This window comes from Mauremys mutica, chromosome 23 (genome assembly GCF_020497125.1).
Source record: "Mauremys mutica isolate MM-2020 ecotype Southern chromosome 23, ASM2049712v1, whole genome shotgun sequence".
Taxonomy (NCBI): Eukaryota; Metazoa; Chordata; order Testudines; family Geoemydidae; genus Mauremys; species Mauremys mutica.
The window spans coordinates 5,808,335-5,834,311 of record NC_059094.1 but is presented as its reverse complement, the minus strand read 5'-3'; the positions used below and the strand labels follow the sequence as shown (position 1 = coordinate 5,834,311).

Sequence of the window (25,977 nt, the reverse complement as noted above, 5' to 3'; positions counted from 1 at the left end):
GAGGTCCCGGATGACTGGAAAAAGGCTAATGTAGTGCCCATCTTTAAAAAAGGGAAGAAGGAAGATCCAGGGAACTACAGGCTAGTCAGTCTCACCTCAGTCCCTGGAAAAATCATGGAACAGGTCCTCAAGGAATCAATTCTGAACCACTTAAAGGAGGGGAAAGTGATCAGGAACAGTCAGCATGGATTCACCAAGGGCAAGTCATGCCTGAGTAACCTAATTGCCTTCTATGATGAGATAACCAGCTCTGTGGATGAGGGGAAAGCAGTGGATGTGCTATTTCTGGACTTTAGCAAAGCTTTTGATCAGTCTCCCACAGTATTCTTGCCAGCAAGTTAAAGAAGTCTGGGCTAGATGAATGGACGGTAAGGTGGATAGAAAACTGGCTAGATGGTCGAGCTCAATGGGTTCCATGTCTAGTTGGCAGCCGGTTTCAAGTGGAGTGACCGGTTTTGTTCAAAATCTTCATTAATGATCTGGAGGATGGTGTGGACTGCACCCTTAGCAAGTTTGCAGATGACACTAAACTGGGAGAAGTGGTTGATACGCTGGAGGGTAGAGATAGGATACAGAGGGACCTAGACAAATTAGACATCCTTAGGCCATGTCTACACAGGGACACTCAGGAAAGTTATGGCGAATCAACTCAAGGCGTGTAAATTAAAGACCATTAAAACCTCATTCAGGAGTAAAGTGGCCTTAGCTGGCTGTAACTTAATCCTCCTCCTCCTGCCACACATCCCTCCCTCCATGTATTTCTAGACTATCCAGGTGCCCTTCCCCAGGGACCCTGGAAGGGATTTGCACCCCCTTTACAGCTTGCTGAGTCACTTCCCTAAACCAGCAGAGTTCAGTTTGCAGCAGGCACATGATGGCCAATACTTTACTTTACTTTCAGGCCTGGGAATTTACTCAAAGTCAGAAGCTGTCACTGGAAGATCTAGAAATTGAACCCTCTGGGGAACCCAGTCTTCACAAAGGCACCACATGAATTTTAATTAGGGTTGCCAACTTGGTAATATTTAAAAACCAGATACTCCAGCCGGCGTGCCAGAACCTCCTCTGCCCCGCCTGTTCCCTCCCCCGAGGCCCTGCCCCGCCTCCTCCCCCAAGGCTCCGCCCCATCCACTCCTCTTTTCCCCTCTCCCCCATCACTCGCTGCTTTTTTCCTCCCACCCTGCCCCCTGCCCAGGTCAGGAGGGGCTCACCTGCTTTGCCAGGGCTGTGAGCTGCAGCCGCCCGACGCAGGTAGGAGTCAGCCCCGGCTGAGTAGGGGCTGGCGCAAGTGATGACCCGTCACCTCCCCACACCTGCAGTAACCGGACTTCGGGTGTTTGGGCACCAGGCCACCCTCACCCTTGCAGGGATGTGGGCTGAAGTCTTCCGTGTTTGGTGAAGATACCATTTTAATAAGGCCCTGGATTGAATTTACACCAGTGTGAATTCCACTGGCTGCCATGATGTTTTAGAGCAGAAGTAGGCCCATCCTGAGGAATCTGCTAACAGTGGTGATAATACATACTGCACAACGGTTTAAATTCATGTCTGCTCATTTTTAAACTAGCACTCAGGATCCCACGTTCACGTCTGTGTATGTTCGTGGGGAACTGGCTGGCTTTGTTAAATTGTCACTGTACAGATATTTTCATGGGGCAAAGGTTTAGTGCAGAAGAATGCAGCTCTGTAGGATGTGGCTCAAAGCTCTGCACAGACCTTCGTGAATCACAGCACCCCTGGGGGTAGGCGTGTCCATGACCTTCACCAGGCCACACAGAAAGAAGGCATCACAATTAGGATTAGGGGTTCCTAGCTCCGCATCCCATGCGCAAGGCACTCAACCACTCTACACCTTGTGTGCCAGACTCCGATCCCAGTTACGCAGGTGTAAATCCATTGTAACTCCACTAGTTTCAGTGGGTTGACACGGGGGTACCAAGGATCAGATTCGGTCTCTCTATATACACAGAGGACTCAATTCCCCAGGGATCACCAGTTTCGCCTGTGATTGGAGACCCACGTCCAGGCAGACAAGTGGCAAGCAGTGGGGGGAGGGAGCATTTTAAGAGGTTTTTTGAGAGAATCATTTTAATAAATGTGATGAGGTTTGTTAATGTGGTTTAAAGTGAAACACGGCCCTGTTACTCTTAAGGAGGGAAGCTGCTGGTTCCCCCCTGTACCAAGGTGGTCTATAGGCAGAGGAAACACAATGGCTTTTTATCCCCTTGCTGCTGGTGCAGGTTACATTGCCGAAACGGATGCTTTTCTTTCCTTTAAATCTGACTATGCTTTAGGCTTTTGTCCTGCTCTTAAAAGCAGCCTTTCGTTCATGCTGAGGCATTCTTTGTTTGGTGGGGGCTTTGCCAGAGTTCAGAGTGCGGGGAGCAGGTCCAAGAAAAAAAACCCAGTCTAGGATTTGCTAATGATTGTCCCAGGGGAAAAGTGTTAGTGCGGGGTTAGCCTGCGGAAGTCTGCTCCAGTGTCAGATTGCTGGAGGTCTCCTTCAGTCTGTTAACTCACTTAGAATAATTGATTAGCTGATGGCTTCTTAAAATCTCCCGCTGCTGTTATACTACCTGTAGGTGATTCTTACTCAGATCCAAGTCTGATAGCAGAGCAGACAGTTGCTACTGAAATTTTGGTTGCACGACACTCTGAAAGCACAAGGATTATTTTAAACCTTTTCATTATAGTAAATTAGAACTAATGAATCATATTAATTGTGTGAAGCTTTTAAAAACCTGCAAATCAGAAATCCTATTTGTGCAGCAGATAATTGTAGTCTGCAAAGGCCAGAACTGCGAGAGCTCAATTCAGTGATTCAAGGGAATGCTTTCAGTAATTATTTCATTCAGTCATTCATTGCTCCGATCATAGAGGGTTAATAGTAATGTATTGTGAGCAGCACAGTGTGGGGGCCGTTCTAAAGCCATTCAAGGCTGCAAGCTGAAAGGACTGTTCTGCTTAGGAAAAGGAACGCGCTAAGCAGACGAGAAGGCTGCATTTGTCTCCGCCTTTAAAAAAAAAATACCATTAAACCAAAAACCCTGCTAAAAATCTGCCTTTCCCCCAGAGGTCACCTGGGAGAATGCTTAGCAGACGTTTGGCGTGAGTGTCGGCTGGGAGGCCTCTTCTCCCCTCATTAAATCATGTGTCCATGCCTGTTTGTGAATGAGCACACAGTTCCTGGACACCTGCTAAGCTCAGCGAGAGAAAGGACCTGCCTACACTCAGGAAAGCACAGGGGTAGGAATCCATTAGCTTTCCGAATGGAATCCTCCTCCATTTATTGATGTTGGCTGCACTGCTGCTGGCGGGAATGTGGAGCTGTCTGGACGTTATTGCGTTATGCAGACAATCCATGTAATTTTAGAATTACAAAAAATATACAGTCTCCGCTTCCTCCCATTTGTGTTTGTGTAACGGGGACAGGGAAGGAATGTGTAAAGGTGAAAATGGGAAGGCTTGGTGTCCGAACAACTCAGGGGTTTTTTTTCCTTTGGTAAAAGCAAACAATTCCTGGGCTTTTGCCCAAGTTTAACGCATTCTGCGTCATGACTAAAGAGACCCGGGGCTCAGAAATGCAGAATCTAGCATCCTTGCAAAGGGCTAGGAAATCATGTACGATCCTGTAAGTGCTGGGGGATGGACAGATGGATGGAAGAGGGATTGAGAGAGGAGGAAGGATGCAGAGAAGTCTTAACACTTGCCTCCACATGAAATTTAAAGATCATAGCTCCATCCCACAGCCCAGATTTTCTCACGATCACATAGCTTCCATTGCTGGCAGGGCAGTGAGTCAGAAAGAACATTTTTCTGTGTAGTCAGACTGTCTTTCTCTTCTTTTAGAGGGAGATCAGTACAGAACCATTCAAGGGCTGACCCATCCAATTGCCCATCCATTTCCAATTGCAATGAGCTATTCTAGGAAGACTCTCTGCACACTCTTTGCCATCTATCCCTAAAACTGGCTGTGTTTATTTCTGGTCTGTGGGTTTATTTCTATTTATGGGACGGAGAAATAGAGGACTTTTCCTCTTACATAAAAGGAGACTCTGGGTCTGATCCTCTGCTCTTTCACACTAATTTTACCCTGGTGTAATTCCACTGAATTCAGTCGAGCAATACAGAGTGGAGAATCAAGCCCATATGCTCCAGGCGTCCACTGATATGTGTCACTGCCCAGACCATTGTCATAAAATGCCCTTCCAGCTTTTCCCTCTGCCATTCTCTGGCCCGCTGAGTTCAGAGGATCAGATTTCTCTTGTGAAACACTCTGGCCTTTGGCTGAGTTTGAAATTTTCTTTCTGCACAGTGGGAACATGTCAAGAGGGCACAGCAAAATCCACTTGGGCTCCCCCGAATTTCACTCATTCAGATAGTTCCTATGTGGCAAATGTGGACTACTCCACCACATGGAAATGGATTAGCTTCACCCTAGCTTTGTACTGCTGACCGTGCTGTGCTCACCGGATACTGTCAGTGCCTATCTATTATTCTGTCTCTGTCAGATACCAAAGAGCCCAGCACGAAGATTCCTATGGACTGGAAGCTAACAACAGGGTGTGCTTTGGCCATCACTGTCTGCCAGTTCTAAGCTTGCCAGTAGCATAAAGTCGTTAGAGTAGAGGAAGTAACTAACTCCTAGATCTGCCTGTGAAATGTTTTCCCTTTCAGGGCAAGAAATACACATGGTTCTGACTGGAGCTGGTTGAACTATTTATTTAGAATAATACTTGTAATAAATTTAGCTCCTTTCAGGATTAGCAAATAATCCACAGCCAGATCCTGATTTCAGCTAACACGTTCGTTACCCCTCGTGTCTCACCGTGTAATGGCCAGCCTCGTGGTTGTGAACTATTCACTTTGACTGTTCACTACACATATTGTGTGACTGGTCATCTAAGTCACATGGTAATGTTTCTGCTTTCTGACTGGACAGCTGAAACTTTTTAAATAGCAGAAGAGCCAGTGATGCACTTTTCAGTATGACTAATCATCTGTGCTAAAATGCATGCCCTTTTTCACAGCACCTGACAGTTGCTGAATACTCACAAACAGATCAGAGCCCACAACTCACAGTAACCTGAACTGGGGTCCTTTATCCATGGATCAGAGCGGCTTCTTATTGTTTGGTCACCTCTAGCTGTGACTACCCACCTGGTGTGGTCAGGAGTGGTCTGCTTAGCTCTCCAGCTGCTCTGACTGGCTGGTGGATGGCAGCATTAAATGAAATGCTGTTTCAGTTAACATCCATTTGATCAGGTGAGAAACAGGGTGTCCTCATCTGAACCTAGTGGAAAAGGAGTCCAGGAATCCTGCAGTCAGTCAGTTCACACAGGTGTCTGTGAAATTGCTGGGAACTAACCACAGAGAGACCTACTGAAGATAGTCAGCAAACATGGGCTAGCAAACAGACACTGATTTTCTTCATGTAGCCTGGCACACCGAGAATGTAGCCTGAGAAACCGAGAATGTTAATATTCAAATAGCCTAGAGCTTGTACTAGGAAAGTCCTGCCTGGGTTGTATTTGGGTTGAGCAATAGTGACATCCAGTGGCTGTTCCTAGGGATCTCGTCGAAAACAGCTCATGTCTCCTGCCAACATGTTTTACTTCCATGGCCCAGAGATTAAAACATTCTTAGCAGAGGGCAGCAGGGATGTACCCAACACAGCACCAAATTTGGAAGCACGGTGACACTAAGTCCCAAATTTAGGTACTGGTGGTATTCACAAGACCCCCCTCAGCTGCCACTGAGCCCTGGAGGTGCCTAAACTTACTTGGAGCCTAAGTTTTTGCAGCGAAAGTTCCCTAGGCGCCTGTGTTTCTGCCGCTGGACATGTGCACTGCTGCTTCACTTTGGGCACCCAGACACCTAAGCTCCTGTGCGATGCATGAACCAGCGGAAGATAGATGCTCCTGCGCCTAACTTGCCTGCAAGGCCCACTGTGGTAGACATGCACTGGGCATGCCTAACTTCACACAAAATGGGGGGACAGGGTTGGGGGGGGGAGAGGCCCAGTGGTTAGGGTACTCATCTGAGATGTGGGAGACCCCTAGATCATGTCTCCCCTCTGCCTGATGAGGAAAAGGAATTTGAAGAGGGTTCTGCCATCTCTCTCGTAGCCACTGGAGTGCGGGATATGCTGGTGTGGATCAGAGAAAGCAAAAGGAGGCATGAGAACGACTCTGTAGCCTGCTGGGTAGAGCTCTCACCTGGAGCCAGTGCTCAGATAACTCTGTGTGTATTCAAAGGGGAACCACTTCACTAGAAGATAGTGAGGCAGACACATAGCTGAATATTTCTGCTCGGTTCCTTCTCCCCCTAACAACTAGGCTAAAAGTTATGAGGAAGGTGGCTGTCACCCCTCTTCCCCCCCCGAGATTCTTGCAAGAAATTCCTGAGGTGCCTGACGCCAGGTGCGGGCTCACAGCTGAGAATCCCAAGCAGAGGGATGCGCCTCCCTCCAGCCCAGACTTAGATGCCAAACTCCCCTTTCATTGACTAGCTTAGGCGGCTCCCTGCCTAGCATGCGGGCTTTGGTGGATCCTATTCTTAGGCACCTATCTGCCTCCATTCCTTGTATAGGAAGCCTGAGCACCTATCTCAGGCTTTGTGAATCCTGGTGATTTTCTAGGTGTCTGAGTTCCTTTGTGACTCTAGCCCCACGGCAGTTAGAATGTGCCCTGTATCCAGCACCTCTCACACACTCAGTGCTATTAATGTATTTATTTTATTTGTATTGGCAGCAGCATCTAGGTGTCAGGTTAAGGGTCAGAGCCTTATGCTGCTAGGCATTCGACAGAGACGCAGAAACGGCCTCCGCCAGACAGAGCTCACAGTCTAACTTATGACTAGAACTGGTCAAAAAAGGGGGCGGGGAAAATTTCACAGACTTTTTTTACAGTTTTTTCCCTGGTTTTTGTTTGTTTGGGAAGGGGCAATTCTGATGTTTGAAATGTTGACAGAATTAAAAAAAAAATTCACCCCGCTCTAGTTATGTCCACATGCAACTACTGGAAGAGACAAACAAAAGGGAGTGAGGAGATGAGTGAGATAACAGTAAAAACAAGCATTAGGTAGAGATGTGGCAGATTTCCACCTGCCTAGCCACTGCCAGCTGGTAGAGCTTTGTAGGCATCATGGCAGAGAAAAGTCTTGAAGAGGGACTTAAAGGAAGAGAAAGTCATGGCTTTGTAGCTCTTATCAGCGAGCTTTTCCCATTCATAATGGGAGGCACAGGGGAATGCGTGGAGGTGTTTGAGGGAGCAGCGGACGTGATGGCTGCTGGATGAGCAAAGGCTGGGGTCAGTGTTATGCCAAAATAATAGGTCACTGAGCTATGGAGGAGCTAAATTGTGAAGGGGCCGTACAGCTAATGGGTTGTGTTTGAGGTGGTGGGGAACAGCCAGCAGAGGAATGCAAATGATGGGAGGCTGGTCAAAGCAATGAGCCAGAAAGGTGATTTTAGCAGCAGCCTTTTGAGTGAACGACAGGGCGTGAGGGCTGCAGACATCAAGGTCAAAGAGGAAGAGGTTGCAAGCATCAAACACAAGATGATAAGGGTCTGGACAGCAAAAATATCCCTTTTTGATCTAGTCCACTCAGAGCTCCTTTGAGCACTCAGAGTTTAACACAGAAGTTGATTATTCAATATATTTGTGTCTATTTTGCATGCCTGATGGATTTTTTCCCATTTTGTTTTTTTTCCAGGAACCAGTGAAGACCTATTCCAAGATTCCGAAGGGAGGGAGGGATCCGAGCCTATTGAGGAGCACCAGTTTTCAGACCTAGAGGAATCTGACGATGACGATGACAATGAAGATGATGAAGATGAGGAGGAAGAGGAGAGCCAAGATGAGCCATCTTTAAAGTTTTCAGAAGCGAAACATATCTCCCTTCCAATGCACTCTTCGGGCAGCTCTCCATCTGCTCCAGAGGAATGCACCAGGGCAGCATTGTCTTTAACACAAGATATTGTCTCCAGCAGCCAGCAAGTAGGCAGGGGCCACCAGACCACCTCCTCAGGGCTGGAAACACAGTGCTCAGCAGACAGTAGTGAAGTTGCTGTTTGCCACAGCTTCTTGAGTCTCCATAGGCCAGCTTTGACCTCCAGCGAACATTTGGCTTCTGCTGAAAGGGAATCTGTCACAAAGCAGCACATGTTCTTAGCTATGGACCTGTCAACCTCAAAAGACACCTCCCCAAGAAAGAAATGGTCTCCAGGCAAGGACTCTGGTGGTGGTGGTGGCGGCAGCAGGCCAATGCTAGCTAGAAAGCACTTGTTAACCAAAAATGAAACTTCACCTAAACGTTTCTCGCCAACTGGAGAAATATCTTCGCTAAGGTGCCTGTCTCCAGGGAGAGGGATGTCACCGTGTCAGCGCATGTCGCCAAGAAGGGAGGCATCTCCGCTGAGATGTGTGTCACCAAGGCTTGAGCTGTCACCCAGCAGGCACCCTTCCCCAAGAAGAGAGTTATCCCCAAGAACGTACCTCCCACCAGAGAGGGGGATCTCCCCTGTGAGGCATTTGTCTCCCAGCAGAGAGATGTCATCAGTCAGATATTTGTCACTGAAGAAAACGTTGCCTCCAGTCTGTTCAGAGTCACTTTCTAGATATCCATCCCCAGGGAAAGAGGACTTGCCTTGTAGTAGCAAATCAGCTGCAGATGACCAAGTTCAAAGCTCATTAAAAGTCCAGCATGGAATATTAGCTTCAATGCCTCTACCTCACAGGTTCCTTGGCAAAAGTGCAGAGCTATATGAGTCCAAGTTGGTAAGCTCCCATTCTTCTTCTGTGTTCATATTTTCTATTCATCTTTGTAAGTCATTTGATTTTCTTTCATGAATATTGTCTAGTGAAAGATGTCAGAGTGACTGATCTCCTCTACTAATTCACAGGATGGGTACTACACAGGTAGCAGCAAGTGCGTGTTTTCCGCCCCCATCACTTTTCCTCCACATCCCATTTCTCTCCCTTCCATTTCTTCTCTCTCCCCCTTCTCTTCACCCCCCCCACACACACTGTTTTTCTTCTTTTGTGTGTTTTTGTTTTTAAAGTTAAGGGTTAATGCCACAGCTGTGTGGAGGAACAACTTCTAAAGAATGGGAGGATAGTTCATTATCTGTGGCTCATTCAATCCTTGGCCTTCCTGCTGAAGAGGCCACAAGGCGGGGCACTTAGTGTTGACTGTGGTTGTGGTTTTGTGATAGGGACACTTGTTCTATAGGAATCTGAGACCAACTAACTCATTTCTCAAAGGCCATGAATAGCCATATTCTAGATCTGTTCAGTTGCTACTGACCTGAACCAGATTTGAACCAGTAAAGGTGAAAGGTCTTGTCACCGTTACTAATCCCATCTAGACTTCCAGCCAGCTCAATTACGTTAACTGATGAGAAACATTTATTTGGGCTTCTTATCTCACTCGCTTTCTCAAACCGACTAGGTATTTTCCCCACTGGGTCAAAAAAACAATTAATAATTCTTCTGCTGGACACATCACATCCTACATGTAAAGGATGTTAGTGTGTTTCTCCCACACATATAGATTAATTAGGTCATGCGGTTTGTAGAGAAATCTCCCACCTCCAGTGCTACTGCCATCTCTCCACAGAAAGTCTGTATGTGCCTGGCTCTCCTCTAAGGGCTTGTCTACGTGGTGTGTTAGTCTGAACTGCAGAGGGGTAAATTGTAGTGTGCAGTAGTGTGCTGCACACTAACAGGCCATGTAGACTCTGCTGGCTCAGACTAAAAATGTCCTAGTTCGAAACTGTATGATGGACGTGAATGCATGAATAAGCCCTTGTGTGAACAAGCCCTAAGTTATACTGGTGTAAATCAGGAGTAACCCCACTGAAGTCAGTCAATGCAGATACACTGCTGTGAAACTGATGTGAGCCTGTGGAGCGTGTTCTGGGGATAGAGAGCCCTTACAGAACTTCTGCCACAGTAACTCTCCTGGCAGACAGTGATCCTGTGATTCCTCATAGAAACCATGTAGCCCAGTGCGTGTTTTTCCTTGTCTGTGGTTTTTCCCTATCAGGGATGTGGCACTGATTTCCCTCAGGGTTTGTTTGTTTTATCCTTTTCATTTATAACTTCAAACACTATCGCCTGGGTTAGGCCCTGACGTTCACCTACCTTACAGCTATTTCAGTCTGCTGTGAAATAATCTCCTGTGATGGATCCTCATGCTGCAGAAAGCAGACATACAATTATTATATAACTTACGCACACAGACCCCGAATGTGACACTGGATTCTAAACCTCCCTGTCTCTGTTTGCAAGCTCACGATCACCCTTGGAAATTTTAGAATCCAGTAGAGCAGAGGTAGCTCTCCAGCCAGCAGCGAGCCTGAGCAAACTGACAAACCCGATTCCCAGACTGTAATGACATAACTGACTATGTCATTAATGATGCTTTGGGCAAACCAGGAGGTAAATAATCCAGTCCCTTTGAAGAGTGGTAATAAGCAGAAAAGTGACCCCTCCTTAGTCTTTGGGCAGCCCCCACTCTCCTCTGCTCACTTTACTGACCCAGAAGTTTTCACTCCCGCTAGATTTACAGCACCAGAGCAGCTATGAGAGATTGAGCTGGAGCCTATTCTGCTTCCCCTGTCATCACTGAGATTGTCAGCTGAGTTTTCACTGCAGAATCTTTATTCCTGATGACGATGCAGGAGGCAGAAAGATCAGAGCTGGATTTTCCAACCCAAGGTGGTGTTTGCAGGGACATCAATTAGAAAAACAGATTCCTGACTTACAAAGGAATAGCGTTTGATCTGGAGTCCCTGCGAGAGAGTAGCCAGGGAACTCTATTGTGTCATTTCTCCCAGTGTTATGATTACAGTATTTTTTATTAGAGTCTAACCTAGAGGCCCTGGAAACAATCAGAATTGTCGTCTGCCGGTGTCTGATATCCACACTCTTGCTTTGGTATGTTTATTTTTAGGGATAAGCAAGTGAGAGTGGAGACTGTAAGGCAGGAACATCCATAGATCTGGGGGAACAGATGCTGCACAAAGCCGCAGAGCATTTCTCCATTGCCTACAGCTAGCACCGTGTGCTGTTCCCTGCACCGTCTGGATCTTTGGCCGGTTATGCCATGGAGTATGCAGCAGCACAGTGCTGCAGAAAGACAGTTCTACCAGGCAGAGCTATTAAATAGGGAAACAATCAGTGAGATACATTGACCCAGCTGGTAGGGTCACAATATAAAGCACAGTATAGCATGGCCTGATTGCAACATGCCTTTGTTAGGAAAACATCGTCCCCCTGGTGGTCAGTGACCTCAGTAGTGAGCTGCCCCTCTCAGGTCACCTACAGTCTGAGATCCCAGGTGTGACTGATACTTAGAAATAATGGGAAGTGAAGGGTCAGTGAGTGCTCTCATCTTTAGGAAGGAAGGAAGAACTCTTAGAATCATAGGAAGTGATCTAAAAACCAGTGTAGACTAGCCAGTGCTGGATTAGATCAGCCTATTTAAACAGGGTGAAATTCTCCCCAGTGCAAGGCTTTGTACAAGGTCCTACACCCCACTTAAACCCTTAAAATAGGGTTTAATTTAAGCATAAGTGGGGTGGAAAACCACTTCCCCTCTCATTGGCTGTTGCACAGACCACCCCTTCCTCCTCTTTGTGTTCTCCTAAGGTACGTCTACACAGCGAAGAAAAACCCTTGGCTGGTCCATGCCAGCTGACTCCTGCTCATGGGACTCGGGCTGCAGGGCTGTTTCACTGCTGTGTAGACTTTCTAGTTCGGGCTGGAGCCCGGGCTCTAGGACCCTACAAGAGTCCCAGCCAGAGCCCTGTGAGCCCCAGTCAGCTGGCATGGGCCAGTCTCTGTTGTGGCCCCAAATGACCCTTGGCAGCTCTGGCAATAGCTTACATTAGGCAAGTGTTTGCCTGCAGTATGGTAAATATTTTGTCCATTTACACTGACTGCTTTTGCTATCACTTTCCCTTTCGCCTCCAATCTCTTCTGGTAGAACCAGCATCCTGGGAGCAGCTGGTTCTCTAAAGACCATAACTGGGAGCCCTGCAGTAAATTCTCAAATTCTGTGTTCAGCCCAATTTTAAGGATCATCTGTTGAGCATTCCACCACTTCCTCTTGGAGGTCCTGTGTGGTTAGCTGTAATAATCCCCTTGGTAATCCATTTCTGTGTAGCCCGTATTTCTGGACATGACGTGAAATAGGTCAGAAAACTATGTGAAACCTAGAGACAGAGTGATGAACAGGCAAAAAATAACATGATTTGATTATTAGGGACATGCAAATTAGTCCTATAAAATGAACTGACCCTGTCCATCACTCAGAACTCAAACTCAGTCCAAAACACTGCTTTGTACTTAGAAATTGTTAGGGTTTAAGGTTTCTTTTAAAAAAAATGTCACTCTACTGCTCTTCACAGTGCCAGGCAAAAGCAGAAGAACTAGAATATTCTTTCTTGTGGTGTTTTTGATCTGTTTCAAACTCACGGGGGAGCTTTGGGAAGATGACAGTGGTAGAAGATGACAGAACAAGGAGTAATGGTCTCAAGTTACAGTGGGGGAGGTTTAGGTTGGACATTAGGAAAAACTTTTTCACTAGTAGGGTGGTGAAGCACTGGAATGGGTTACCTAGGGAGGTGGTGGAATCTCCTTCCTTAGAGGTTTTTAAGGTCAGTCTTGACAAAGCCCTGGCTGGGATGATTTAGTTGGGTTTGGTCCTGCTTTGAGCAGGGGGTTGGACTAGATGACCTCCTGAGGTCCCTTCCGACCCTGAGATTCTATGATTCTATGATTCTATGATTCTGATATAGAGATGGGCCTGAATCAAAACCCTAGATCTGTACCCCACCAGCCTTTGTGGATGGTTGAGTCCAGAACCAAATTTCATGGCTGAGGCCCGTCTCTATTCTGAACAGAACGTGCATATCTTCTGGGGTTTGCTCATCCCTTTACATTCCAATAGAACGTTAACAAAGCCTGTCAGTTGTTGCTCGTACTGTGGACCCAGGGGCGGCTCTAGCTTTTTTGCCGCCACAAGCACGGCAGTCAGGCTGCCTTCAGCGGCTTGCCTGCGGGAGGTCTCCGGTCCCGCAGATTTGGCGGCTTGCCTGTGGGTGGTCCCCGGTCCCACAGATTCGGCGGCTTGCCTGCAGGAGGTCCGCCGGTCCCACGGCTTCAGCGTACCCGCCACCGAATCCACGGGACCGGCGGACCTCCCTCAGGCAAGCTGCCGAAGGCTGCCTGGCTGCCGCCCTCGCAGGGACCGGCAGGCTGCCCCCCGCAGCTTGCCATCCCAGGCACACGCTTGGAGCGCTGGTGCCTGGAGCCACCGCTGTGTGGACTGATGGTCCTAGGAGCTATAACCCTCACTGACTCAGCTCTTTTTTCTCTCTCAAATGCAGAAGATAGAACCTCGAAGTCCAGCATGTTCACCTGGCATCACACAACCTGTCTGCTCCAGACCCTTGCAAGCGTCCCATGAGCTACATGTCCATGCTCCGAGCCGAGGGGAAGAGAATGTCTTCAGCCATCTTCCGTTGCATTCACAGCAGCTAACAAGGACTCCATATCCTATGATTCCAATTGGGGGCATCCAGATGGTCCAGGCCAGACCAAGTACCCATCCCAGTTTGATGCCCAGTTCAGTTGTGTCACTGCAAGCAGGATATTTTTCACCGGGTGGCAATGGCAGCAGCAGCTTTACAGAATTCAGCCAGGCTGAGGAAAGGGGCAAGGAACCACATGTCCCACCAGAATCTTCATCCGTATCCCCAGCTGTGAAAGTTTCTAAATACACACTGTCCCCACAGCTTAAAGGCAGCGGCTACTTAGAAGAGCAAATGAGGACTAGTGAGCATCAGCAAAAGACAGAACAGGAGGAATACAGGGTAAAAAAGTACGCTGAGCCCAGCCACTCGGAGCAAGAAGGCTGCTCAGCTCCCGCCGACTGTCCGAGCACAAATGATGAGCACTCTCCAAAGCCTTCAACAAGCGGGGAAGAACCCTTGAAAAACACGGGCAAGAAGCAATGTGGCAGCTCAAGCACTTACGTTGACTCATCCTGCACTTTCATCTCAGATTTCCCCACACAGACGTTGGACAGAAGCAGCAGCACCGGCTGCTTGTCGGAGCCCTCACTGAGCCATTCACACTCCCACCAGTTCTCCATTAGGAGAAGGAACCTCTCGGGAGAGCCAAGTCACCGAGGGGGAACCCATAGGAAGAGCAGCCCACACTTAGAACGCACACGGCTCAGGCAAACTCAAAGGCAGGTGGATGAGAATACAGGAAGTACTTAAGCCTCCATTCATCTCTTCCACCTCTAGGCTTCCTATGTAAATCAACAGACATTTTCAACACTATTTCCTTTAGTATAATCATCGCTATAAGAAGCACTCCTTGTGTATGACCAAACCCATGGAAGATTCTTGGTTTCCTTCGTCCCAGTCTGGTATTATCTCCACATGTATGCAGTTACTTGTGCCTTTTTCTATACCTTTTGTTGCTTGAAATGTACAAAAATGTTTGAGGCTGTGAATATTTTTTTAGAGTTTTTTGGAAAGGGGTTTGTTAGACCTTGTCTTTTTTGCCATTTAGGTGTGTGTTCATATACGCTCGAGAGATGCAGAAAGGAAAAGGTTAAGCATTTTAAGCGGGAAGAAGATGCACTGAAAACAAAAACAAAAAATCTTTTTTAATATTGATTAAATGATTACAAAAACAAACCCTTTCTCCTGTGTACAGAAGTTTATGATTCATATTTATTACCTGCTTTATTTAATTCTTGGCAAAGTGCTTGGGTTTTTTTTTTCTTGCATCACTCTGGTTGCCTATCTCTGTGCTTTAAACAGTTGCGACTGCTTTACATTTGAAAATGTGTTTACCCTGAATTGTAAATGAAACTAGCACTTATTTTAGAATGGGAGGCCCATTAGGAATGAATGCAAATATCACTCCAAAAAGAAGAAAAAATCTCAAACGCACCTCCCTTCTGCAGGACCCATAAAAGCACTTTTTTAAAAAGCGACAAAAGGGGTCTTCAAAGATTTAACTGCAAGAAAACAAGGATGTATCGAATGTAGAACCAGTTCTGGGAATGGCGTTTAATGGTTTTTAAAAGAGCCATTCTTAGGCTTGCTTTAATAGTGACATTCCAGGGCTGGCTGCTTTTAAGGGGCACAATCTGGTAGTGGTGCCGCTTGCACCGCCAGAGTGAGAGTCATGCCCGTGTCACCCTGAAGCCCCGTTTTCTGGGGTTTAGAAGCCCTCTGTCACCATTCTCTCCTGGGTTCAAAATGAAAATAAAATCTCTGCCTTGCAAACAATTTCTGGACATACTTTTATTTATATTTCTATAGCCCCTGCCTTCCCAAATAATTCCAGTGAGGCCCGTTTTAAGGAAAAAGTTATAGGGATGCAATAAATAGCTCATGTGCTCTTTTATTTGCACACCTATGGCTTTGTAACCCACAGCTGGCTCCAGGGCGTATTTTATTTTATTTACTTATTTAAATGAAATGTTGCAGACACCTAGCCTACATTGTGTGGAGGGGCCTTTTTGGTATTTCATAGACAGAGGTTCTGACGACTGAGTGGATAATGTATGAAAATTGGCCTGTTATGCATGCATAGTAACTTTTTTCATAGCATATTTTTAAATATGACCATCTCTAGCAGAGTGATGGCCTCTACTGCCAATAGATGTGATACCAAATACGGAGAGACGTGATGGAGCCATTCTGCTCTGTTGTGTTAACACACTTTTTAAAATACAAACATTCAATGCATATTTCCCCTAATAGACAGCAGGTTCTTCACTGCTTCAGAGGGCTTTCCAGTCAATGGAATCTGTACAGACATTTTTTTTTAAAGAAAACAAACAAACAAAAACATAGAAATATTTAACCAATGGGCCAATTCTTTCTTCTTTCAGAACTGTTCCAGTTTATCGGGTACATAATACACTTTTTAAAATAATAATAATAATAATTAATAATAAATCAAATATAATCCTGAATGAGGACATATTACCTTGCCAGACTTGATGAGCTATGAACTGCTCCCGACTGACGGGTGAATAATATGAGGTGTTTTTAATAAACTTCTGTGATATTTTTTTTTCTTTTGGTGTAAAGGGAATTAAGTTCAAAAGAAGATCCCATGGAAATAACATTAAGATTGTGACCCCAACTAAACCAGTGTCCAGATTTCAGAGTTCACTGGACCCCTCCAGTCCTGACTAGCACTTTTACCGAGTTTTCCTTTTCCCCGACCACCCCACAGCATAACTCTGACTCCCAATCCTCCAGTCAGACCCAAGCAGATCTCACTGCAGGATTGTGGCCCAACTCCGCAAACCATCTCTGTTCAGGAAAACATGGTTATGTCCCATTCATGTTAATGGGAATTAAGCACATGTTTAAATGCTGTGATGAGCAGGGATGGACTGTGGAATCAGGGCCCGTGCGTGAGCATCATTTGAACCCATCCCTTCCCTCCATAATGATACAGCTTTGAATTTCCTGGCTATGGCTGGTTCTTTCTTTTCTTTCCCCTTGTCACATTCTTAACATTATTTCAAGGTAGCTTTATGTATTTCATTGGTTTTTTTAATAATTGCAATTGTACATAAAGAGAAATAATGCAGTGGTTGTACACAGCATCTGGTTACATCGAGTGCGTATGATGTTAACTTTGGGCTAGATCAAATGTGCTTGGCTCTATTTTTTAACCATATTTTAACCCTTGACCTGTCACCACATTGGAAAGAGCTTGGTTTTTTCTGTCACTTCTGAGGGAAAAACACAATTCCCTCCGTACCTTAGCTTGTTGCTTTCATTGTTTTTCTTCTTTTGGGTCTTCAGAAGCTCAGAATGGGTTGAAGTGTGTGTGTGTGTGTGTGTGTGTGTGTGTGTGTGTGTGTGTGTGTGTGTGTGTCCAAAAGGGGTGGTATAGGCATGGCAAATGCAGTGTTAAAGTGCACCCATATCCTGCCAAGCTTTGGTGCCATTCACATAACATGCCAGTCGTGTGCAGGAGTAATCTGTACTCTCTGTGCCTGCATGTACGTGCATGTGTGAACACAGGCACCTTTGTAAATTCTAGGGGAGTACAGGCAGAAATTCCCAGACCGCAGGCCTGCCCTGGATTCCCAGTGTGACAAATCTCCTCTAGTTTTCGGCGAGAAGCTAGGATTGGGGTGGAATTCTGCCTCATGCTCCCTCTACTGGGTGCAGCAGGTGCCTATGGCAGGTCAGAATTAGCCACATAGGATCAGAAAAAGAAAAACAACATTGATATATATGAGCAAAGTGATCATGTTAGTTTGGCTCCAAAACTCCAAGGGAAACGGTGCCCCCCACCAAAGCCTGCTGGTCTCTTGGTTTGAGCTCAGGTTTAGAGGACTGGAATACCCAAACTCTGAACCCAGCCTGGCCATTAAATCATAGGGTGACCTTGAGCAAATCACTCAACTCCTCTGGATCATGTTCTGACAAGGTGTAAACGGGTGCAACACCATTGATTTAAGTGGAGTTGCACCCGTTTACATCAGGTCCCAATTACCGAGCATCGCACTCTCCACCTTGTGCACTCCTTGGCTTAGTCCCAGGAGTAGGTGCTGTGCTCGCTGGGAAGTGTTTGCAGGCTTGAACTCTTACTATGGCTCTTTGTGTCTCTTCCTCCATCTGTAAATAGGGGAGACTAAATCCCGATTTACCTTTGGAGGGGGGGAATCAGTTAATATGTGCACAAGCACTTTGTATCCCATGCTACAAAAGAGATGAATAATACAAATAACAAATTAAAAAACAGGTGGAAAAAGTATTTTTTTAAAGTCCCTGAATTTTATCTATTCCTGAGGTTCCTGGCTGTGGTCCAGGAAGAACCAGTGATCTGTGGAGTGCTGGATGTTGACCTACAGAGAGCTGATCTTTTCATGTGGATCTGGTTATCCTTTTATCTCACTGCTGAACGTTCCCCTAATGCTCCTTTTCCATGTAAGCCATTGCTTGGGGTGCTACTCAATGGCAAATGGGTATGGATGTGTCCATGAGAGAATCTGTCAGTGAAAGACCCAGCTTATGAAATAATTTGACTCTCCTTGCTCTCAATGGACTTAGTCATGCAATGTGTCGAGCACTCTGCCTTGGTCCAATAAAGCAAAGCACTTAAGCATGTGCTTAACGTTAAGCATGTGAATAGTCACATTTACTTCAATGTACTTAAAGGTAAAGCACATATTGAACTTCTTTCCTGGATCCGGGCTGGCGTGCTCAACATCTTTCAGGATTGAGCCCTATCGGTGTCTGCTCCCAGACACACCATGCAGCCTTGCCGCAGATCATTGTCAGCCCAAATTATTTATAAACTGTCAGTTTATTGCTAGATATCCAAGAAGTACAACAGGAAACTCTTAACCCTAGTGATGCAGTAGCTGTGCCTTTATTGCTTACGGCTGTGTGTGTTCATCACCTGTTCTTCCAGGGCAATGTTTTCAGACACAGCTCCCTGAAGTTAGGCTCCTAAAGCCATAGCTAGACACCTAGATAAAAGGGATCTGCTATTCAGTGATGCTAAGTGCTCACAAAGCCTGGAATCAACAGGAGTTGCAGGTATTCAGCAGCTCTCATAATCAGACCACCTTTACTTAGGTGCCAAATCTGGATGTAGGGGAAGATTGTCACAGACCCAAATAGCAGGTAGGCCTCGTAACACCCACTAAAAGTTAATGGGAGTAAAGGCCCTGATCCTTAAAGTTATTTCGGGGCCTAACTCCCATTAAATTCAACGAGAGTTTGACCCAGAGCCTCAAAGGTATTTCAGCATCTCAGAGTCCTACTTGCCTTTGAATGACCTCCCAAAGGAGCCAAATTTTAGGCATCAAGACTCGATAATTTGATCACATTTTTGTATTTAATTTCCCTCTACCCCTTCTTGAAAAGCTGCAAAAAAACCCCGTTTTAATTAAATTCCTTTTGTCCCCTCTAATTTGTTTTTCCTTTAAATCCTCAAAAATAGCATCTAAACAAAATACATTGACGCACAAAACTGTGTAATTAGAACTATTTTTCCTCGAGTTGTGTGTACAATTTGATCTAGCCCTTTTACTTGTTCTTACACCAGTCTTTCTCGGTTCCTGACTTGGTTTCATCATGCGGGTCTTCTTTTTTTAAAAGAATTCCATCTATCGCACAGTATTTACAAATAAAAACATTGTAAATTATTCACACACACACAAATCAGTCCTGATGGCATAAAACCAATTTGTTTTCATTACTGAACTATGATGGCACTTAAGATCACTTTAGTAAATGTAATGTAAAAAATAATAATAATGTGTACGCAAATTTAATATACATGGTCTCATGTAAGATACATATTTGCCTTTTTTTCTAAAAGATGTATGTATTCTGTAAGTGGAATAGTCTGTAGAAAGTTTCTATATGTTCTTAAAAATGGCAATACATTCCAAAAAAGGTACTGTAAATATGTACAGTGTACAATGTAATTTGGTAGTTTTGCCTGTAATTTTATTTTAACTCCAGTTTCTACATTTGCATCTTGCAATGTCTGTATGGTTATATCAGTGCAAAAAAAAAAAAAGGAAAAAAAATGCAGGTAAAAAGCACAGAGTCTGATGTAAAAAAACAAGAAGGAAAAAAAAAGGAAAAAAATACTCAGTATTTGATGTTTGTGACCCTTATTGTAAATGACATCTGTACTGTGAATGAGACGTTTTTACAAGTATAATATTGCCTTTACTACAGCTCCAGACTGTCTGCTCAGTCTGAGCATATTTTTAAAAAAATAGCATGTTGGAATAAATTTTAAAGTCCCAACATATCACTACTTATGTGACTGGCAGTTCTTAATTTTTTACTTTTATACATTCATGGACTTGGGCTCCAGAATCACTGAGCCAAATTCTGGCTAGACAGACACAGAGGACAAAGAGATTGCCACTGAAAAAACCCACAGCAGCCAGCACACTGCAGTAGAGCAACTTCACAGGCGGCTTTTTCAGTATTTCCCACTCAAAAGGTAGGAAATGCTGCAGCAAAGTGAACATGCTGCAGCGTGTTAAATGCTAGGGTGAAATCCGGACCCTATTGAAGTTAATGGCAAATTCAATGGGACCAGGATTCCACCCTGTTTCAGTGGCAGCGGTAGACTGAACAGGATGAACTCTGCATGAATATTTATTGGCTTTGATTTTTAAAATGTGTCCATCCAATGCTCTAGGGGCCTTTGGAAATAGAACAGATTTTTTTTTTAACTTAAGTAAATTATTTCTCCCTTCCAAAAACATACACGTTGTTCGGAACCCATTATTCAGCCACAAGTTTCTCACCCACCCACCCAATATTTCTTCCTTCTTCAAAAAAAAAAGCCTGTAACGTGTGTGCGCAGCCCTCGGGCAGAGTCTGTTCCCACTAGGGGTAATTTAAGCAGGGGGCTGCATCTACTAGAACCCAATGCCTGGTCCACTGACTTCCTATGTACGTATGTGTGCAGGCCATGGGCCGCTAGCTCTGTGGCTGAGGGCTCTCCGGAGAACCCAACCAGGACATGCAGCTCCCACTGTAGAGGCCTGGTGCCCCCTCCCCCAGTTACATTGCTGGTGAGTCTGTGCACAGCGCACAATCAGGCACACAGAAAATCACCAAGCTCCCCCTTGCCAAGGCAGGATTGATTCCCACAGATCACTGCCAAAGGCTTTGTTTAAGCCTCTGGGTAACCCGTCTGTGGGAAACTGTTTCACAGTCAGATCGGCTGTTTGCTTCAGAAATCCTCCTTGATGTCCCATTGCTCATTTTTATGATGTCACATGGAGGCATCGCTTCTCAGACCACCCCAGACAGGCTTTCCCCCTTCTGGGCTTTGCTGCCCTTCGGCTGCTGAAGGCGTGTATCGTAGCCCTCCCCTCCCCCTTAGCTGTAGGGTAGCCAAATTACAAAGTTTTAGGGTTCGATCCAGCTGTAATTGGCCTGCGAGGCGGAGTGCCAGACACAGCTGTCAGCCAGGGAGATTAAGAGAGGCCTTTGGGGCCTGAACATCAACCCCTCTGTCTAGTCAAACTGCCAGTGGGGGAGGAGTCGCCCAAGCCACCACCCAGCACCAGGGCCACACTGGTGGTATTTTTAGTTCGAGTCACGCTAGTCTGTCTGCCCTGCTGGGAGGCTGGCTGCCTGCCGCAGTGGAGCCAGCCCCTGCCCGGCTAGATAAGAGGAATCGGGATGCACTTTGGTCTCCCCCAGTCATGCATGAACATTCTGATGGGGTCAGTTTGCAGGTTAGTGCAAGGGGAGCGAGGAGACATGATGGTATGTTTATAGAGATATAGATCGTTTTTTGCCCGAGGCCATGCAGCCCAGGGGGTATCAGCCAGGGAAGCCAGCTGCTTATCTAACTGTAAGAGTCCATTTCAGGAATGATTGCCTTCCCAGATCATTGCTGTCTGAATGCATGACTGCATTGGCCCTAATGTTGGCTACTCTGGACAAAAGAGCTGAGGGATGGGGTGGGGCGGCTTGGCTGTTCTTGGGTTGGATTCTTGTATGCAAGTAATTTATTTGGGAGGGGGAGGGAAGGGGGTTTCTCACGCCTCACTCCTCTCCTTGGAAACCTGCCCCACTTCTCTGCAAGTGTATTCCCCATCTGTTCTGCACTCCAGCATTAACCCAGATGGCTCACGTGCTGTGTATTTGGGGGGCACGTAGTGATGACTGGGCCTGTTTGTGGGGTGGAGAACAGAGGTTGGTTCTACTGCAGCTTCTTCCCTGTAAGTTTGATTTATAAGGAGGCAGTTTTGCCTAGTAGATACTCACTGTACTGGGACTCAGGAGACATGTTCCAGGCTCTGCCATGGGCTTGCTGGGTGACCTTGGACAAGTCAATCAGTTTCCCCAGCTGTAAAATAGGGCTAATACTGACCTCCTTGGTAGGGATCATTAGTACTACAGAGAAGACGCTTGGATTCACGAGGTCAGAGGCAGCAGGTAAGTGCAGGGTTCACGTGTGTTTGGGAATCGTTGCTGGGCTCCAGCAGCCTGGGGTGTATGGGGCTTATGCAGGAACATACCTCAGTTTCAGCATCTGGATGCTCACTGTGCTCTCCCTATGCCCAGCTCACCTGTCCCATGCAGGATCCATGCCCCAGCAGGCAGTGCATGTGGGTCCAGTGATTCAGTCTGGTCCCCCCTTCCCCATGTAGTCCCACTGACGCCAGTGAGTCTAGTGAGAGCTAGCACTATGGTGCAGCGCCTCAGAGGTATTTAGCTACGTCACTGCCAATGGGACTTAGGCACCTAAATATCTTTGAGGATCCAAGTTTATATGTGTCAGTCAGGATTGTAGGAGAATTGGACCCTCCATTAGCCCAGTGACACCTGTTATTTTCCTTTGTGGTAGTGCAGGATGGAGCCCGTGAGGCAGCAAAGTTTGTTCCGGCTACCCTGCCAGCTCAGTGGATGGAGAAGTCATTTTCCCCTTCAAAGAACAGTTTCGCCAGTGCTTAAAAACAGAGACACTCTAAAGGCAGCCAGGGCTGTCTGGAGAAAGCGGCAGCTCAACCCTGGTAATCTCTCAAACCTGGAACCAATTTGGTTTACATGAATCTCCAGAGTGGCTCAAATTAATCAGGTGTCCCACAACATGCCTGACCCCTCAGTCTTTATTTTCTAGACACAGAGACTAGACGTTTCCTCCCCTGTGAAGCCAAACGTACCATCAAAATATGAAGACTCCTGGCTAATATTACAGACCAGGGCCTCTTGGGAAACTTGGTTACCAATCAGCATGAGAAGGAAGGGCTGTAATGACACTGTAGGAAGTTCTAAATCAACGCTGCTCGCTGAGACTCTAACATTTCCTTGGGTCTTTTGAATCACTCAAGTTATTAAGGTGACTTGGTGTCTTTCTCCCCCTAACGATTACTGTACCTCGTACAGCCGCCTAGCCGCTGACCCCTCAGTTCTGCAGAACAAGGAGCTCCTGTATCATAGACACTGGAATCAAAACACAGCCTCAGCAAACCGTAGGTGAAATGAGGCCTGAAACCTGGCTTGCTTGGCCCTTCTGCTTTGTGGCCACAGTACTGAATGAGCCGCTCCAGCCAGTGTTCAAGCGTAAGAAAAGGGAGCGAAAGCCAAGACAGAGCAACATTCAGGCATTCGGCAAACCTACTGTTCTCTCACATCACGCACCGGCTGAAGGTGGAGTGCGCTAAAGTCCCATATGTCGTCCTGCTCTAGCAACCCCCCGCAGGGAAGCTATTTATCATAAAATCCTCAGGGAGCACTGTCCTCAATAGCTCTTCTCAGCATCGTCCTAGCTGGAGACCAAGCTCCGTGGTGCTGCTAGGAGAAGCCTGGTGGGGCTCCGGGTGGGGCTGCCGGCATGAGCGATATTCTGCTCTATGAATATTGGGTGTAGCTCAGTTTGCCTGCGTGACCGTATGTTGTAAGTCTCCATGGAGTTACTCAAAGGAGGCTCTTAGAGGGGAGAAACAAACAGGAAATTAAACGCCCACAGAGATCAAGTCCCTTCAGCGAAAATACCCAGCATGACAGGGTCCTTAAGAGGGCAATGGAGGGGGGGCTATTAAATGGGAAATGCCCATCTGCCTTGCCCCAGCCAGGCTGGCAGGGACACTTTCCCCAGGTCCGAGCCTAGGCTCAAACAGACCATGAACTGCTAAAGACTGCAACCTCGAAGAAAGGGGCTAACCAGGCAGCAGTGGCTGCAGCTGAGCCTCTGACAGAGAGAGAGACTGGGGCTACGTCTCCCCTACGCAGTGCTGGTGGGGGCGTGTAATGTACATGTGGCACCTCGCTGCAGTGACACGCAGGCTGCGGTCACACTGCGGCATGTGGCTACACGTGTCAGTGAAAGCCTCGCATTGGGGGAAGCAGCAGGGAAAGGATTCTGCAGCTTCCTGCTGCCGGAGTCCTTCCCTAGCATGGAGAAAGGCTCCAGCAAGGGGGAGCTGGCAGAGCCTCTCCCTGCGGCCGCGTCTTTCCAGGACAGGCGAGCAGACAGCCATGGAGGAATGTACTTGCCCACTTAAAAGTGTCTGGGCCGGGCTGCCCTCTTCACCAGTGCCACGGCCTATGAGACTTGGAGCAAGTGTAAAGACCTTGGAGAGAGCATTTCACCCCCTCTCCTCTCCCGTTCTCCCCCTCCCACCGTTCCCTGGCCTCCCTGATTGGTGCCACTGGCTACCGCTAGCAAAGACCATTCACGGCTCGCTCAGTATGAAAGTGTGGGCTGACAGAGACGTGAAGGAGTGCAAGAAGGTGCTTGAAGAAATGTGTGTACGGCTCATTCTCTTGGTAGCTGTGAAAAACTTGGCAGCGTGACCTGAGTACATCCTAAAGGCTCAGAAACCAGAAGGCCAAGAAACAGAATGGAAAATGTATTTTAAAAGAAACCCATAATCACATGATTGTTAGGCCAATCTCATGTTTTTTGGGGGCAGGGGCCTGACTCGTGGTCTTTGAATGCTTCAGGTTGGCCATGCTGTTATTCCATGGAGACTCGTCCCATCTTTGGTGGGTATGTGCCTGAGATAAGCATGTCTGCTTAGCAACACTTCCTCTGTGCAAGCCGTGCGGGAGACAAGCAGTGGGGAGAGGAAGGAAGGTATTGTGGTTAAGATGCTGGCCTGGGAGTTCTTGGTTACACACCTTGTTCTATCATTGACTTCCCAAGAATTTTATTAGAATAAGAAAAAGAGTATAATCACTAAATCAACCACGTGTGTGTCCGCTTTACCATATAGTTTCTGCCTAGCAGTGCCCCTAGTTTCATGCCTGGTTGCGTACTATAATGTTCAAGAAATAGTACCCATCTCCTTGCACATCTGGACATTTTCAAGGTACAAATTATGAATGACAAATGAAGCAAGAGACAAGGTAGGTGAGGTAATATCTTTTATTGGATCAGCTTCTGTTGGTGAAAGGCACAAGCTTTCAAGCTACACAGAGTTCTTCTTCAGGTGCAGAAGGAGATCATTGTCTGAGCTAAATAGAAGTTGGGGCAGATGGTTAACCACAAAGGTAATGCAGGATGTGGGTGGACAGGTGAGGGTTAGATGGTTTATGCATAAGGGGGTTGAAGTGGGCAATTAAGGGTAGCAGGCAGTGTAGTGTGTGTGTGTTACAAAGTGTTGTAATGAGCCATAAACACCAATGTTCCTGTGGAGTCCATAGTTTTTGGTGTCTAGATGAGTTATGAATTTAAGTTCCCAGCTTGCCTTTTGAAGGTGTGCAGGTTTCAGTTGAGGACAAGTATTGAAAGACCAGATGTGGAGTGATCGCTCTGTGAAAAGTGTTTGCTCACAGATAATAAGGTGTTTTTATCTCTTACCATTTTCCTATGTGCGTTCATTCAAGAACGTAGTGATTGTCCCGTTTCACCCACATAGTTGCTATTGGGGCATTTGATGCACTGTGTTGTGATAGACATACGTAGGACCCATGGATCTTGTGTGTTCTGGGGAATACTGGTCATCATAGCAGTGGAAATATGTCTGCAGGTTTTGAATCTGTTGTTCTGGCAGCATCTGGTGCTCCTTTGAGTTGGTGTGTCCAGGTCTGTAATTGTTTAATTATATCCCACATGGGGGCCAGGGTGGAGTAGTAGGTGACATGTTGCAATGCAGAATTGCCAGTTCAAACCCTTCAAAAGTCATGTCACCCCACCCCCCCAAAACCATGAGATTGGCTTAAAACCCAGGAGATTAAAAATGTGTGGTGTTCTTTGTACTTGCCTTTAGTGTTCTGACATTTTCCAGTTTTTTTCCACAACAAGAGCTAGACATTGACTATTTTTTAAAAAAAGCTGAGATTCTCACATAGTCACCTGACTCCAGGAGCTGGGGCTTTAAGAAAAACACCAAATATTGTGAGACTCACCAGCTGACCATATTACAATAGGGAAAATGAATGAGTTTTAGTGACAGCTGTTAGGCACCTTT

The 25,977-nt window shown here is 46.4% G+C and overlaps 1 protein-coding gene across 1 annotated transcript in view; it reads left to right on the top strand.

Annotated features, from left to right (window-relative positions):
- HIVEP3 (HIVEP zinc finger 3) overlaps window positions 1-19,839 on the top strand; it is a 110,660-nt gene extending 90,821 nt beyond the window's left edge. Inside the window, exons 7-8 of the mRNA XM_044997831.1 lie at window positions 7,717-8,780; window positions 13,400-19,839. Coding sequence (XP_044853766.1) covers window positions 7,717-8,780; window positions 13,400-14,296 — 1,961 coding nt within the window. The 3' untranslated portion in view covers window positions 14,297-19,839. The remainder of the gene's footprint in view (window positions 1-7,716; window positions 8,781-13,399) is intronic.
- The last annotated feature ends 6,138 nt before the right edge of the window (window positions 19,840-25,977 follow it).